Source organism: Phoenix dactylifera, chromosome 1, assembly GCF_051530095.1.
Source record: "Phoenix dactylifera cultivar Ajwa chromosome 1, Ajwa_hap1_PhDact_Kaust_v1.1, whole genome shotgun sequence".
NCBI lineage: Eukaryota > Viridiplantae > Streptophyta > Magnoliopsida > Arecales > Arecaceae > Phoenix > Phoenix dactylifera.
Genome location: NC_143190.1, coordinates 15,727,831 through 15,745,590, shown reverse-complemented (window position 1 = coordinate 15,745,590; position 17,760 = coordinate 15,727,831). Strand labels below are relative to the sequence as shown.

At 40.7% G+C, this 17,760-nt stretch overlaps 3 protein-coding genes across 3 annotated transcripts; 1 reads left to right on the top strand and 2 right to left on the bottom strand.

The window, feature by feature from the left end:
- Positions 1-261: 261 nt before the first annotated feature.
- On the bottom strand, positions 262-5,185 carry LOC103703694 (chaperonin-like RbcX protein 2, chloroplastic). Its single transcript, XM_008786638.5, has 5 exons — positions 4,566-5,185; positions 1,027-1,118; positions 852-909; positions 693-758; positions 262-612 (listed from the first exon to the last, which is right to left on the bottom strand). Exons 1-5 carry the CDS (start codon positions 4,890-4,892, stop codon positions 490-492), a joined length of 666 nt encoding a protein of 221 aa, XP_008784860.1. The 5' UTR covers positions 4,893-5,185; the 3' UTR covers positions 262-489.
- A 2,575-nt stretch (positions 5,186-7,760) lies between these two features.
- LOC103703696 (uncharacterized) lies at positions 7,761-10,201 on the top strand. Its single transcript, XM_088715424.2, has 6 exons — positions 7,761-8,183; positions 8,309-8,333; positions 8,816-8,953; positions 9,198-9,265; positions 9,377-9,637; positions 9,807-10,201. The coding sequence occupies exons 1-5, from the start codon at positions 7,761-7,763 to the stop codon at positions 9,422-9,424; spliced, it is 702 nt and encodes a 233-aa protein (XP_088571550.1). The 3' UTR covers positions 9,425-9,637; positions 9,807-10,201.
- A 2,806-nt stretch (positions 10,202-13,007) lies between these two features.
- LOC103703697 (uncharacterized) lies at positions 13,008-16,923 on the bottom strand. The gene is made up of 2 exons (XM_008786643.6): positions 16,164-16,923; positions 13,008-13,400 (listed from the first exon to the last, which is right to left on the bottom strand). The coding sequence occupies exons 1-2, from the start codon at positions 16,824-16,826 to the stop codon at positions 13,242-13,244; spliced, it is 822 nt and encodes a 273-aa protein (XP_008784865.1). The 5' UTR covers positions 16,827-16,923; the 3' UTR covers positions 13,008-13,241.
- Between the last annotated feature and the right edge of the window lie 837 nt (positions 16,924-17,760).

The following is a 17,760-nucleotide window of genomic DNA, read 5'->3' as shown; positions in this document are numbered from 1 at the left end:
AATAATATATTATAATAATAATATGTTCCTAATTTAGCTCTCTCTCTCTCTCCTCTCTCTTCTCTCTGCCCCTCCTCCTCCACCCTCATTCTTATTTTCTCAAATAAATCTACTAGCAGATATCGAGTTGAACAAGCTGATACATACAAAACCCTGGCATCGTTCGTGCATAAGAAGATAATCTACTTTCCCTATACCAAAATGATCAGCTTCAAGCTTAATTGAAAATTTCAACACAAACGGACCTACAAGGAAAATTGGTTGGCATAAGATAATTATATATTGTACCATTCATATTCTTTATTAGCTGTGTAACATTATACACATAAGAGTTTCTGAGATGGAAATTACTAAGAATGTGATATAAAATCAACTAGAATATAAAGCGAGAATATTTCGTCTCCTGCATGTTTGAGAATATTGCGACTGCAACGATAGCCATCAGCCAATCTTGTGTGTTTGAGAATATTGCGACTGCAACTATAGCCATCAGCCAATCTTCTCTGTGTTTGTGTCATCAGATGGCCATATGACAGTATCCATTAACCGTTCACGCATCAACTGCAAGTTCTCATCAGAAATTTGTTGATACATTTTCGCATGATCACATTTCTGAGCATCAAACAGAAAGGATTAAGTTTATTTTTTATATTGAATAAGCAGTGATGCTAAATTATATTTATGTACATTACCTTAATCCATTTGCCATATAGGTGTAGGCGTGTAATCATCACTCTTTCCGCTAGGTCTTGCTTCTCCTACAAATTTTACAGGGGTAAAAGAAAATGTGTTTATGACTAGTCAACATAAACTATTGCCATTTTGATTGCTCAAAATGTATTTAACACTACCTTTCCAAGAATACGTAGAAAACGTTTACCATCACTTGGTTTGTTGGTTGCAACAAAACTGTAAGACATCTTACAATCATAAGCATGCAGGCCATGATATGCATAATACTAACATATGGGATAAATATAAGTTGCAAGTTTTACATCTAAAAATGTCACATATAAATTGACTTACTTATAGAACCACATGTACTTTTGTGGGTTCATTTCATAAAGCTGGTGAAGAACAGTCCTTGCAGCTTTGTAGGTGAAGTAATTGATAAGTTGCTGAAAAGCAAAAGTTCACAGTCAATGCCTCAAAAACACCATACGCTTGAAAAAACAGCAAATTCTAACTCTAGGTTTGTTTAATTATGCGTCCAGCCATCTCATATAAGATAGCAGTTAAGCCAATACTCGAAAAGAACAGAACTTTAGATGAGTAGCAATAGCAATAACTTACAAGTTGAAAAACAGATTATGGAATTAGCACCTTAATCAATAAATTATCATGTTGGAAATGATCACAGCTAAGTTTTGCTAGAGTATTTGCAGATCGTTCTCTTAATACATAGCAAATGAATGAAAAATAACAACATTCTAAGTCCAGCATAAATTCTGCATATTATAGTAATTAAGTTATGAGTACATTAAACTGCAGCCCTGCATAGAAAATGCATATAAAACTTTGACCAATGTACGAGAGAATCTTTTTTCTAGTAGAACGACACAGACAACATCTTTTAAGCAGGCTTTTTTTTACAATGCGCTAAAAGCACTGTGACTCAAATAATGTATGCCATTACATGTTACTGGAAGCTCCCTAGTTTGTCCCACCAATACTATAAAGCACCTTGTTATCAATTACCACATTCTTTAAAGAAATTATAAAGAGAATCATCAAAACTAGTTTCTCAAGTTAGAAGAGCCATTTCCTCCGAATTAAGGTTCTTAAGTGACTTTGCCACTAGAGAATCCTATCAGTATGTTCGCATGCTCAAAACGAATTAGTCCCTTTGATATATATACATATGTACGTAGGTATCCAAGAAGTTGAGAGAAAGTTGCAGCTGAGAAAAAGTTGGCCGTTTTAACTTTTTGGCTAGTAATGATCCCCAGAATGGTTTCATAGATAGCTTCAAACTGAATGTCACCAATCTTGCATATTCAAGCAAAAGTTGAGCCCGTTGAAGCAACAATGCATAGAAAAACTAATAATCGACTCTAATATTACAAAAGACATGACCATAATGTTCATAAAATCTTCTACAGCCAGTTATCAAGATATTAGCTGCATGTGGTAGAGGGGATAAGTTTTGGAAGGATATCTCTTGTACTGTAAAAGGGGTAGGCTATTTCATGGTTAAGTCTTCTTTTGGCGTTTAGAGGGATAAGATCCCAGGTAATAAATGAGTACATCATTTTTCACAATGATTTGGATTTTTATCATAATGACAAAATTGCACTCTCGCTTTTTGTGTGTTTAAAGAGTGGATAAGGATAACTCTATTCTGCCAAAGTGGCGGAATAGGATGATCCCTTCTCTTACTTTTTGTACTTACCTGCATAGGCTTATTCTAGGCTTCTTTTGGAGTGGTTGGCAGGATATCCCCTCACTTATTCCCTATACCAAACACAGCCTTGGAAAATAATAGAACTGAAAATGGAAGTTCCGTAGAAATTCAATACCAAACACAGCCTTAGAAAAAAAAAAGGAATCTTATTCAACTCAATCTGTAAATAAATCAGCTCGCACTTTTTCAGATAGAGTCAGCACAGATATTTCAGCAACTTTAAAAGTTTTCAAAAAATAATTCATTTGTCCACTAACTGATATTTAGCTATATCGAGTTAATAAACAAAAGCAAAGTCATTATAACATAGACATCAAGCAGGTTACAAATCAACACTGTAGTAACTCCATTTAGTTACTTATTCAAGAAGTAAAGTTTCAAGAAGTAACTCCATTTTACTTCTTGAATAAAATGTATCTTCAATCAATGCAGTGGACATCAAGTGCATAACAACTACATGTGACATGTGAATGATGAGCATCAGTTCTACCTTGTGCAGCCTGTCTGCTTTGAAGGCCAATAGTTATTTTTTTCTTTCTTCTAACAGACACTAGATATTGATTTGACCAGCTATATTAGCACCAGTCACAAGCCCTGCTTATGCGTGTGATTAATGTTTTGTTGGCAACAAATCATAAAAAAAATTAAAGAAACTCCAAATAAATCATAGCTCATTAAAAATTTTCAAGACATAATATAGAAAGCTGACTTGAGAGAAGAAACAACCTGATACAGAATTTCATCGGAAAGTACACACCTTCAGAACATGCCCTCCTGACTTGCCCTTTTACATTTTCCTCTTGCTCACTTGTCACATCTCTCTTACCTCCTCTCTCAAGCCTCTCTTTCTAGCAAACATCAAAATCTTTAAAAGGAATATTCACCGTAAACTTTAATTGTTTACGTTCCAAAATAAATGTTGAAACTAGATCCGTAGAGAACTCTATGAAACCCAACTTATTAAAAGAGAACCGTAGTTCCCAGCTAAAAAAAATATTTTTTACCTCTATCCAATGCAATGCAATGCAATATACATGATTTACAAATAATTCTCTAACCAAAAATCCCAGACATGATGCATATTTCTTGATGGCATTGGGACCTTAGCATGAACCATTTATGCATTAGATTACTTTCCGAAAAAAAAAGGCTCACTTTCACAATAAGCTCCAGCTTAGCACACCGTCCTCTAGTTAACCTCATACCGTATACATGTCTTGATTGATTTTAATACTTAGCAACCAACTCCCAGCAGATCACTGCAAGCCACACCCTCTTTGCCACATAATATATTCTTTTTCTTGTTTTGTCCCTCGCACTTAAGCACATTCTTCACCTTAGAAAACTCCATCAAATTCAGAATCCAAGATCAACCATGACAAGAATTATATTCGTTCATCATAGTAAATTTCAGTTTAGCATTCATTAACCCATATCTCTTCAAGTAAGACCAATAAGCCTCTGTGTGTAATCTGTGCTTGTAGCGGTAATCTATGAGGCCTTCCATCCAACAGTAGTAGCAAGTCATCTCATTTTTCAAATTTTCACATCTTTTTTTCCTTTCATACAAGATGGAATTTCCTTAATATATCTGACCAGAAAGCTACAATGAACCTAAGTATTTCTACTAGCATCCTTTCCATGAAACAGAGTAACAAAGAAAAGCTCAAAAGGAGGGAGAGAGAGCAATACCTTATATTCGAATAACGGTATTGAAGATTATCAAGATTCTTGAGCAGATTTCTCTATTCTTAGCCTACTCCATGTTGTTTTCTTGAGTTCAGCACAGAACTTTGCCTTATATGCATGCGTCTAACTAAATGGTAACTCCTTTGTTCTGCAAGATGTTCTCAAATCTTTCTTTTTCTTTATTGTTTTCAAAAGGTTTGCTTCATAAAGACTTCCAAGCACACCACAGCCATCGATCTTTAGTCTAGACTCAAATCAAATAATGCCTCGAGTGATTATTGGAGGACTCCTTAATTAACTCAACAGTTAGCACTCTAACTCGATTTATAAATCCAATGGCATCAGCAAACATGACAGATATCAAATATATAAGTGAAATTCTGTAGAAATAATTCAGTTCAAATATCGATTAACACATGGACCAGAACAAATAAGAACAAAGAAGGGGGAATTAGAGAGAAGTTCCACTTACCACATGAACATCATCGAAGCCCTCTTCATACTGCCCGCCCAGTTCATCCAGGACAACAAGGCTCCTGCTCTTGCTCTTGCTCTTGCTCTGCCGCTTCCTGGAACGCCCCGAGGGACGCCGCCCTTGCCAGGTGTCCACGAAGGAGCTGCTCAGCTCCAAAGAGCCCGGCGCCGACCTCGACGGCTTCCGGCATGCCGTGATCCTGTGAGCGTCCCCGCTTCCCCTGAAATTGAGATTGGAGTGGGGCAGAGCATCGACGCAGAGGCAAGGGGAGGGATGGGAGTCGACGGCCACGGAACCGATCGCCATCGACCGAGCTCCAGCCATCTCGTCACCAAGAGTAGCTTCCCAAGATCAAATCTTTAGCTAGGACTCAGATGGAGTGAACAAAAACTACAAGAAGGAAAGGAATTGGCAATCAACGAGGGTCAGGAGAGATCTCTCAAGATTTAGTCGGGGGAGAGAAAGGGGGGCACTTTCTTTTCTTGTTTGGTCTTCGGCTTCTTTCCTCCTTCTGGGAGCCCTAGTTTTAAGGTGGGGTTGGGTTTCAACCCTCGCCAAGCAAAATTCTGAGGTCCAAATCGCCTCACCAACCCGGAGAGGGCGAAGATGCTCCTCTCCCTCCGTGGCAGCTATTCAATAGCACGCTTTTCGACGCTTTCCGACCGTCGGGGCTCCATTCGGCGTCATACGTGGAGCCGATTGATTGGGCCGGTTGGATGCGAGATTCTAAAGCGAGCTGGAATGATCTACCAGGTATCTTTCGCGCGAAAGAAGGATTCACCTTCCTTCGCGCGAATCCACCGTTGGATCGCGCAACGATCACTCTAACGCGCGAAAGATGCGACCCGAACCCGGAAATTGGAACTCGAGAAGTCCTCTACCCACGAGAGTGAACTGAAAAGAAGACCCGCTTGCGGGCGCTACGATTACTAGGGGCGTAGCATATTGTCCTTGAGTTGTTGGGTGTAACGTGATTTCTGTGCGTTTAATCAAATATAAGGTCACCATCTTCTACGACCTTTAACACCAAGTTGGACGGCTGCTTCTGTGAGGAGGGGAATGGTTGAGGGGACAAAGCGAACTTATTTTCCCTAGGGACATGAACTAGTTGCTCTCAGCTCAGCAAAAAATACGAAGCACATACCTTGTCATTTGAGCAAATTTACCATAATTTGGACCTGATAATAATAGCATGCATGTTTGCCCGAGATCAATTTTGATAGCGTATGACAAAAGAGCATTCGATAGAGCTAACTTCGTTATCAGAAATTCTTATAGCTCCCTTATTGCAGCAAATGGTATCTAAGTTTTTGATATTATTCCAATGGCAGAATTGCACAATGCATGAGAAGGATGGGCATAAATTGTGAAGGCATTGAGGGCTTTCCATATTGTGCTAGAGGGGAACTCTTCTATGATGGTAAAGTGGTTATCAATGTCAGACACCAAATGTGCAAATGATGGCTAGCCTTCGCTTCTTTGAGGTGACGCATATTTTCAAAAAAGCTAATAGCTCTATTAACTGGATGACTGCTTATATAGCAAAACACAAACACATAGGGACTATGCCATGGGACTCTGCTTCTACTGCCTCCCTTTCACCTCCCAGCTCATGAATCCTATGTACTCTTAACTCTTGTACCATAAAAGAAATATATAATATATCAGCTTTACCAAAAGAAATGGCACTTTAAAAAAAATATACTGCGATCCTAATTCATGCAACAATATGAAATTTGCATCGTATTCAAGCTGATACACTAAAAATATCCAAGTTAGTTAACTACCTTGCAATGCAACTCCATAGCATAATTATTCAACGCATAGCATAATAATTCAACTGCAAGACAGTGTGCCATAGTAGCGCACTAAGGTCATCATTTGACAGTGTCATCATAGGGTCATCATTTGACAGCATCATCATAGGCTTGACAATGGAACGTGCAATTGTAGACCGAAAAATATGGATGGTCCAATTCAATTTCATAGCATGCGTGAAGAAACGATATGGTTAAGCTTGTACAGCCGACATTGTAGTACAAGAAGCCTGCTGGGGACAGGACTTACGGTCTTGACACTTTCAGCAAGTAACCTTAACACCTGGAGAGATCTGCAAATCATGCAACACCTTGATTGGCATGGAAAATATTTGACAAATAGTTAAGAGATCAGTGCCCCACAGGGTATCTTCACTCTCTATGATGGGTAGATTGATGATTAGTGCTAGCTTCCATGCCTTTCCACTTTATGGCAAATACAGTGGTTCCGAAAATAGTGCTGATGAGGATCGAGTAGCTACTTTGGAGCTTCCTGTGAAGGTTGTATGGAGGGGGTCACGGGATGCACATAGTACCATAGAGGAGTGTTGCCTAGCGTTGAGTGAGGGCGACCTCAGTGTGTTGTCTCTTCTGAAGAGGTGCGAGGCGCTGGTTGCCCGACATGCAGCTTGATTCACAATGGAGCCGCAGGGGTTGTGGAGTCAAATCATGGCTGCCAGATATGGCCGGACGGGCACTGTAAGGGCGATTCGCAGTGGGCGTCGTTGCTCATTTATGTGAGATCGCAAGATACCTACCAACAGTTGTGGAGAATACTGGATGGTTGATAGGCAATGGGTGGAGTATCGATGTGGTTGACGACCCATGGGTGGGTGCCCTACCTTTGAGACTCTAGCCGACTATGGTTGACATTGAGGTAGTGGAGGGACTGCAAGTTTGCGACCTCTTTGTCCCCGGCAGGGCTACTTGGGATGAGTCTAGGTTGGATCATATGTTTGGGACACACCTAGCTGAGAGGGTCCGGTCCCTTCTGATTTCGGGGTATGCGGGTCCGGATACTCGGGTGTAGAGCATGTTGTGTAGGACCAGCGTTAGGGTGGGGGAGTTCTCCCGAGTGCTCCGGCCGGAGCATGAGCTAGGTCTGGAGTATGCCTAGGTCTAGGCCTGTTAACGGGCCGAGCTGCTCGGGCTCAGCTCGGGCTCGGCTCGTTAGGCAAACGAGCCCGAGCCCGAGCTCAAAATGAGGCCCGTTTAAATTCGAGCCCGAGCAGCTCATGAGCCTAAACGAGCCCATGACTTAAAGTTTGAAATTCAACAGTCGAGATAATTTGGAAACCAAACACTGCATCCAATGGGCCAAAGCCCTCCTCCCCAACTCTCCCTCTCCTAGTCTCCTAATTTTCTAAACGGGCAAATGGCTAAGCCTCCTCGGCTCCTCTCCAACTCCAAGACAGAATCCAACCATCCTCCATTCCTCCTTCCGGCGGCCAGCGCGGTGCTTCTCTTCTTTCTCATCGTCCTCCTCCTCGGCGTCACGGTGAGTTCCCTCTTCTTTTCTCACTTCTCCTCATCGCGACGGAAATCTCTTTGCTCCTCTACCGTCATCTCTTTGCTCCATCATCTCTCTGCTTATCTGCTTTTGGTGCAACCTCCATCTCCGTCAGCGACCTCCACTCCAGGATCCTCCACCTCGCCAACCTCCCGATCTGCCGGTCGCCGATTTCAAACTCGCCTGACGTCATCGATCTCGGCCATCATCCCCAGCCCTAGCTGGCCCGCCGACGTGATCAAGGACGAGAATAGCTGGACCGACGTCGACTATTGCAAGCAGAACGAGGTGAGTCCTCGATTAAAAGAATCCCATTAATTGATTTTAGGCAGGAGGAAAAAAGGCGAGATTTTGAGGGGATTTTTGGTGGTTTTTTTGTTTTTTGAATCTTTTGAGGGTTTTTGGATCGGCAGATGCACGTGTGTGCAGCTGGAGAGGGTGAGTTCTTGGCGTCTTCTCGGATTAATTTAATGCTTTCTTGGAAAGTTGGAATGGATTAGAATACAAAGGATTCTGATGTCACCCACCTTCTTCGCCTTTGTTTGGCATTCACTGCACCCATCTCTCTCCTCTCTATATCACTTTTCTAGTGAGCTTTCCTCTGTTCTCTTCGTTTTTTTTGCTAACTGAGATTTTTTTATGAGCATAATGTGATTCCCAGTTGGTTTTGGGATTTGAGATTGCCTAGTTTTGGAATTCTAAGGTATGTTGGAATGGGATATTGATTTCCAAGCCTGTCGTCTTTCTTTAGCCGAACATATGTTTTCTTTTTTGTCTGTGACCGGGCTTGCTGTCATTGCCTTTTTTTGTCTGTGACCATTTCAACAATTGCCAACCCACTTGATGGATCAACAGAAACAAGTTAGTCATGTTCATGGTTTCTACATCCTTTAGTTCTGGGTCGTCATTTTATGGTATAGATGGACGTCCATATTACAATGCTGAAGATGGAGCTAGTGGTGCAGATAAAGATCATATGACTTCTTCGCAAAGATATTTTGGTCCAAGTTCATCCACCTATGAGCAGGAGGTACCTTATTGTTATTCTTGTACTCAAGGTAATGCTTCATTTAGCATTTGTCAGTTGTATTTGTACTAATATTGGATGCAGAACCTCTGGAATCTTCAATAGTGAGCACTCAAGATGTTGACATTAGTTACAAGCTTTGCAGATCATTATTTGTCCTTACAGTAACTATTATTTGTTTTGGTCATATAGACTAATCTTTTGTTGATTTTCAGCTTCCGTATGATGTATATGGCTATATTTTGATTTCTTAATATTCTTATCTTTTTCTGCAGAGACAGATGCTGTAATTTATGCGAAACTGAACAGCCGAATTTGTTCCCTAGTTTTGATGCATAATCTGGTGATTATTTTCCAAAATTATAAGATCAAAGGAAAGACATCATGAATTTAAAAAATCGCATGTAATTGCAGGAATTGGGTTTTAAATTTTAAAGATCTTTTTCAATTTCAGGAGCTAGGCCTATTAGCTGGAACATTGTTTGGAACTTCACTTATTTAGCAATGGATCGCGGCTGAAAGTCCTGATCTTGATAGAATGATAGGATCGCGGCTGATCTTAACGGTCTAGGAGGAAAAACGAGACCTTGTCGAAGTTGGGTCATTGAGCAGTGTTCATCAGCTATCCATCTTCATCTTTGTTTAGTTTATTATACCTTTTTATATAGGCAAGAGCCAATCCTGTTAACATCAATTCTTAGTTGTTTGAAAACAGGTTGGTGAATGCTACTTATCCGAGTCTTTGATTTGCCATTTCGAAACATGCAAATTAGTTCCCTTTCTTTTTTGAAAAAAAACCCTGCAAATTATTTCTTACATTTGCTTTTATAATCTTGTTTTGTTTAGCAGCCACAGCACCTAATTGCTTGTTTGCCATGATACAGTTTGACTTGCGTCCAAGGTGGCCGTTGGGTGAGGAATACTCCCAAGGGAAAAGCGAAGCTCGTTCCTTGAAAAGAGCCAGGATACACCCATAGTTGACATCGCCATAATTGCTATCGTGCATCACAAGCTGAACCGATGCATCAAATAGCCAATTTTCTCCTTCCAGGCCACAGGATGTTACTGAAATGGAGCCATGAAGGTTATTATCTCAAACAACATCCAGAACACCTGGCGGTCACCATAGCTTGCTCATGCAGCGCTCTCTTTGTAAGTTAAGCAGCAGGGGACAGTGATGAATGTCTAATTTAAAACTTTCTTGTCCTTTTTATTGGCAGCCAATCTGATGAATACCATTTAAGATGTCTTCATTCAGGAAAATGCATCTTTTTAACAACTTGTGTTCATACTTTCCCTTAATTCATGTGGCACTTGTATCTGTGGTCTTATGGTACTGCAAGGCGCTGAGCCAAAAAGAATTTATGCTGGCATAATTAAATCTCTCAATCTTGCTCGTCCATTTCCTACTTGTTTATTGTTCTATCACTTTATGATTTCTTTTATATACATTCAAATTATTTCTGTGCTATTTCAAGGAAACAAAAAACAGACCACCGGACTCGTATCGAGCCCGAGCCCGAACCCGAGCTCGTATTGAGCCCGAGCCCAAGCTCGAGCTCGGGCTCGAGCTCGTAATTAAAACTAGCTTTACGAGCTCAAGCCCGAGCCCGAGCCCGGGCTCGAGCTCGTAATTTAAATGAGCTTTACGAGCTCAAGCCCAAGCCTTTATTTTGCCAAGCAAGCCCGAGCTCGAGTTCAGTACAGAGCTCGGTACCGAGCCCGAGCCCGAGCTTCTGTGAAACGAACCGAGCCCAAATCTCTCAGGCTCGGGCTCGGCTCGTTAACAGGCATACCTGGGTCTGGCACCTGGGCCTCCATCCGAGGGTCGACTGTTCTTATAGAAGGTCGTCTAGGATCAGTTTCCGACGAGAGCAGTACTCAGCGGATGGAAATTGAGGCTGCCCTTGAGTGCAGGACATGTGGAGCCGATGAGTCGGTGGACCACACACTCTTTCAGTGCACATGGGTGAGGGCGACGTGGCGTGCGGCAGGGTTGCTGTGGAAGGGTTGGTCTCGGAGGGACCAGTTCTTACGGACCATCCGTTGGTGGTCGGGCAACCCATTGACATGCCAGGACGCGATTAAAGCGACCTGCACAGCATATCAGATATGGCTGGTAAGGAATGCTCGAACTTTCAGTGAGCATAGCATGTCGCCAAGGCTCGCGGCGGAGAGCGCCCGGGCGCAGGCGGTAGAGATTAGTCATGCTTTCTCCTTAGAAGGACTTTTGACAGCTCGGGATATCTGGAGTTTCCATTCTACCTCGGCAGCTCCTCGTACGGTGTTCTTCACCTGGAAGCCCCCACCCCAAGCTTCTTCAAGGTCAATTTTGATGGGTCAGTGCTAGATGGAGGCACAAAGGGTGGAGCGGATTTCGTCATTAGGGACCCGAACTCCAAGGTCGTGGCAGCGGAAGGCTGTCAGTTATTTGACTGCACGGTTCCTGGTGCGGAGCTGAGAGCTGCCTGGGCAGGTCTTCAACACGCTTAGCATGTGCTCTCAGCTGGTTCAATTATCTTGGAAGGTGACTCAACTACGGTCATCAGCTGGATCCAGAGAGGTCCGAGGGTCATTGCTGCTGGCCATCCACTGATTCGATATATCTAGATGATGATAAGGAACAGAAGAATTGCCTAGATGAAGCATGTGTTTAGAGAAGCTAACAAAGCTACGAATTAGCGGTCACCTATATAGCTAACCATGCCAGTAGCACCCTATCGACGAAGGATGAAGAGCTGCCTCAAGAGCTCCGTGATATTTTAGTTTCCAATTTTATTAGGTACATCCATCCACGGATTGTATGAATCACCCGGTAAAAAAAAAAAATTGAGAGAGAGAGTTAAATCCTACAAATTTTAGTGACCCAATCCTAGACAAGTGCGTGTGCGCATGCGCGCGTGAGAGAGAGAGAGTTCAATCCTACGAATTTTAGTAGGGGTGGCAAAATATGACCCGACCCGCCAATCCGACCCGTGTTCGACCCGCCATAAACAGGTTCGAGCTTGGCCTAAACAGGTTCGAGTTTGGCCTAAACAGGTTCAGGTCGTAAACAGGTCGACCCGTTTAACTTGTTTATTAATTGGGTTGGATACGGGTTTTAGATGTCTGACCCGTTTAAACCGTTTAACCCGTTTAACTGTTGGCAGGTTAAACAGGTTAAACGGGTTAAATAGGTTAAACAGGTCTAAACAGGTTAAACGGGTCTAAACAGGTCGGGTTGGGCAGGTTAAACAGGTCGGGTTGGGCAGGTTAAACAGGTATAAATAGATTAAACGGGTCAGATTGGGCAAACAGATTAAACAGGTCGGGTCAAGTTGGATAAACAGGTTACCTGTTTATTAAACAGGTTACCTGTTTATTAAACAGGTTACCTGTTTATTAAACAGGTTACCTGTTTATTAAACAGGTTAAACGGGTCGGGTCGGATTACCTGTTTAATAAACAGGTCAGGTTCAGGTTGTAATTTCTGACCTGTTTAATAAACAGGTCGGATTCAGATTTATGATTTTCTGACCCGACCTGCATGTGACCCGACTCGTTTATGATCCGACCCGACCCGATTGCCACCCCTAAATTTTAGTGACAGTCCCGAATCCTGATAGCATTAAAACTAGTTTTTGAACAGATTAAATGTAGCGTAACCAGCCCTTTGTGGGGAAAATCGAAATCTGTAAAATGCTTAAGCAAGGGGTAAAATCCAGGAATTCATGCTCTGAATATCATACAAAGACTGTCAAAAAAAAATAACGAAATGTTGGAACCAAGAATGACCATATGACTTTGTTCAGGCTAGAGGGAGCCATCATACAGACTTACCCCCAGCAGCCACGGCCAAAAAAAAAGCATACCCAAGGTAACAGCATCACTATTCAAAGCCTATGCAGTTTGCTGGAAAAATCTACCGTGCTGAACAGCCAGAAGAGACTGTTCGAACCCAAATCTTCAGTTCATATGGTAAGGAATAATAAAGGAACAGGTTTATTTAATAAAAAAGGAAGCTCTATTAAAACCAAAGGGCCCTTTGTAGATAAAGTGCAATATAGCAGATGGCCTGCTATATGGCAGGCAAAAAATGGTCCATAGACGATAAAACTCATGGCTCCATCCTCCGGAGCACCATCAGTATTTCACTTAAATTAAATAAAAACCCATCAGCTGTCTATATATTAAAGAACTCTTACGACAAAGCAAGCACCTCTAATAACAACTAAACATTCAGCTGTCTCTGCATCATCCAGGTCTGATTACCTCCTATAAACCACAACGCATGACAGGCAAAACTGCCAAATAAAAAAGAAACTAAAATTCTCAGCATTCTAAGCTTCCACTCCTTCAAGATCCTCGATAACAATCGCTTTGGTGGGCTTCGCAAGGTAATCCGTGTACTCCTGGAATGGTGACTTGGTGAAGCGAGTTTCTCTCCAGAAGTCAGGTGTCAGGAATCCATAGGTCTTCATGAGACAATCAAAAGTAGCCTGCAACAACATTCATCACATTTTATATCACATCAAAACAATATTAAATCAATCCTAAACTAAACTGTATGCAAATGCGACACATTCAGATACTTATGTAGAGGTTAATAAATGATTTGGGTTAAATTACCACATTCATAGGAACATAATCATACACATAAAGGTATTCATGTCAAATGGTAAAGATGACAACATGGTAACCAACATGTGAACATATGATAGCACCACCATTTTCAATGGCTATATAAACAGAAGATAGAGAACATATACTTCAGTGTTCCACCTGAATGTCATCAACCTACACTGCTCCCAGGGTTGGGTAGAATTTGCATTGAGATGCCTAGCAACCCAGATGCACCCAGAAGCCAACCTGCTGCAGCATAACCTAGTTCATGCCAAAATTTTTAAATATTTATATATATGTAATATGTTTTTGACCATACAAAATACAAACACAACAAGATATATAATAACCAATTTATCTCTCTACAGATTATACACCATTCAAACTAACCTAGCAAAATCAACTAGACCTGACTACTTGTCAATCTAACGCAGCCCTCCCTTATTTAGCTTACATAAAGTTACGTAGAAGAAATTGCAACACAAGGCTGGGTTGGATCAGTTAGGTTAAAATATATAGAGCTCAAGTTCCCAAATATCCAGCCCTGCCAGAACCCAGAACCAGGCCACTGAAAATTTCGAGCCTGTGTTCCTTCAAATAGAATATTAACACTTGAACTTTATTAAATGATAAAGTTTAGTGAACTCCTTAGATCATACTGTCCTCTGATGTACATTTTAAAACAAAACCGACTGTTTTTTAAAATTCTTCATAACCTTAATGCCCCGAACTTACCCCTTCATAACCATTATTAGCTTCAATCATAATTTTCAAATCCACAAATGCTAGAATATATAAGATATTAATTTATCATGCAAAAATTGCCATAATATTCTCTCACACTAATCTTCTTACATTGAGCTCATAATAGGCAGTCTAAGATGATTAAGCTGAACTCTTCAAATTGACAAATTTCTTTCATAAGGTTGAGAAAATAGGAATAACACTCTATGTAGGTTCAATAATACATGTAATCTCGACAACTAGAAGGATTAAATCTTTCTAGTGCGAGTTTGATTTAGACATCATGAGCTTTTATTAATTCCATTTTACATAATAAAAAAATTTAAAACACACTAATTGCTTAAAAATACTGACGAGGGTTACAGGAGAATACATGATAATCAAAAACCTAAAAAATAGGAAGAAAAATTTTCAATGGAACTTTAGAACACATATTATAATGAAGAAAGAACATGATGTAACATTAAAAAAAAGGATAGAAAAAGGAGGCTTCTCATTATCATGAATAAAGATAGAAGCCCCAAAACATAGCCTCATACTGCATAACAAGCATGACTCCTCATAAAATATCACGAAAGGCTTTCCAGCTTTGTTTCTCCGTGCATCGTACTAAGCGAACTACTAGCAGTGCCTCATGCAAACTTCAAACAAAAAAAATAAGTTGATTGAAATACAAAAAATACTCGATAAAATTTAAATTAGATGCCACTCCTCATGCTAAATGCTCATTTTTAGAACCATCCAAAATCATTCAATAATAGAACCATCGTCTAAGAGTGCAACAATGAACAAACATTATCAGTTGATTGAGAAGTAAGCTGCATTGAACATGAGCTACGCAAATCAAGGTAATATGACACATGAAACATGGAGATGAGTTTCAACAAGTGGCTAAAAATGACCATTTCTAATTATTTAAGAAGCTTATGCCATAAATATGCAAAAAGACTAAAGAATATCCACTACAATGACAAACTAGTTGGCAAATTTTCATATTGATATAGTGGGACGAATATAGGAGGAAAAAAGGCATAGGTTTAGATAAGTAACTAACATCAGATTTCTTTAAAAGCCTATGACTCAATATTGCCAAACACCATTAATTTCAACAATTGAATAAAATCATGAAACATAGATTTCCTCAAACGAAATTATCCATGAGGGCCAGTCAAAATCAAATCAAAAATATCCAGACTCCAACATGCAACTCTCTAATAATAAGATTGTAGTGCTGAGATAAATATCAGATTCACCAGCATTTCTTCTAATTCCTGTGCAAGTGTCTAGCTTTTATTGAAAGTACAATCATTGTGAATTCCAACACTGAAAAAACAAGCTTCAAAGATCAGAAGCAACACTAAAGTAGCACCACCATGTAACAACAGACAGAACAACTAAGTTAAGTGCCTAAAAAACCACAGATAACATTTGCAGACAACAGCAAAAGAATAAAAAAACATACCTTTTTTCACTCTAGTACCCTTAGCTTTTATTTTCTAAACCACGCAAAGTAATGAAAGTCGTTCTCAATTTGCATCCTCCTTTCAAAATTATTCATCAGATGGAAATTTACCACAAACACTTTTGATGACCAAGGAGAACTCAATCCAATATCAAAGCTCCTAATTCTAAATCAGACATATAGAATACCATCAAGCATATCGTTAAAAACATTGTTCCAAAACATGCATCACATTACATAATACAAACCAGATGAAATGTAGCTAACCCGATGCAAACACATCGTTGCCAATCCAATTAATAATAAGTTAAAATAAAAAGTCGCAGGTATAAAAAAGGAAAAAGGGCATATTCAGCACCTAATTACTTCAACCAATCCAATAAATCAATAGAAGTAAGAAGACAAACAAAGAAGTAATCTTTATCATCCAAACCTTGACAAAGTTCCCGAGGGTCTTGGTGGAACCACGAGATGACGTGAAAACGTCTTCGATCCCTGCGAACTGGAGAACCTTCTTGGGGACACGGGCAGCAACGATCCCAGCACCACGAGGGGCCGGGACCATCCGAACGGTAACCGACCCGCACTTTCCGGTGACCTTGCACGGCACTGTATGGGGCTTCCCGATCTTGTTCCCCCAGTACCCCCTTCTCACCGGGATCACCGAAAGCTTGGCCAAGATGATAGACCCGCGGATGGCCGTGGCCACCTCCTTGGAGCACTTGACGCCGAGACCGACGTGGCCGTTGCCGTCGCCGACGACAACGAAGGCCTTGAACCGGGTCCTCTGGCCGGCGCGAGTCTGCTTCTGGACCGGCATGATCTTCATGACCTCGTCCTTGAGCTGGGGACCGAGGAGGGTGTCCACGATCTGGTGCTCCTTCACGGCGAGGGAGTGGAGGTAGATTTGCTCGAGGCTATGGATCTTGCCCTCCTTCACCAAGCGGCCGAGCTTGGTGACGGGGACCCACTTCTCCTCCTCCTCGCGGCGGCCGCGCCGGCCGCCGCGCCGGTCTCCCCGCCCGCGGTCGCCGCGGCCACGGCCTCGGCCGAATCCACGGCCGAAGCCGCCACGGTCGCCGCCTCTCTCCGCCATCGGGGGTGTGGGGGATGTAGGGGGTTAGGGTTTTGGGTGGAGTTGGAGGAGACGGAGCGCCCGAGGGTATCGTGGCTCGATGTTGGGGAAGAGGGGAATTTATAGTCGGAACGCTAGGGTTTTCTCTACAGGTAACGCCAATGTAGGGCTTCGATTGGGCCGGGCCGGGCCGGGCCGTAGATTGACAAGCTTTAGACCGGATAGTTATGGGCCGCATCCAAGCTTTATTGATGGGCCCACAGGTATCAGTATGCCGCTCTGCTGCCACGTTCGCGATTAGATAGACGACTTAGGCCCTGTTTGAGGGAGCTGTTGGAAGTAGAGCTGTTGGAAGTAGAGCTGTTATAAAAAGCTGTTTCCTGTTTGGTAACTACATTTGTAAAGTGTTGTGGTACTTTGTTTTGTGTTTGATAAACAAACTGAGAAAGTACTTTTATATGATAAAATTACCATAAAGAACATTGCATAGTATTATACAACACAACATAATAAAACATAACATAAATTAATACATAAATATACGATATAGTATAATATTATTGTAATATAAAATAATATTATGTTAATATAGCATAATAGTAATATAATTATTAGAGTAAATTAATATTTGGTAATATAACATAATATTAAATTATTTAACATAACATATTAATGTATTATGATATAATGTAATATATATTATATTTATAATATAATACAATAATAAAAGTATAAAATATTATAATTATTAGCATAAATTAATTTCTCATAATATAACATAATATTAAATTATTTGAAATAACATATTAATGTATTATAATGTAATGTAATATAATACAATATTTATAGAATAATACAATAATAAAGGTATAAAATATTATAATTAATATTATAAATTAATTTTCCATAATATAACATAATATTAAATTATTTAAAATAACATATTAATGTATTA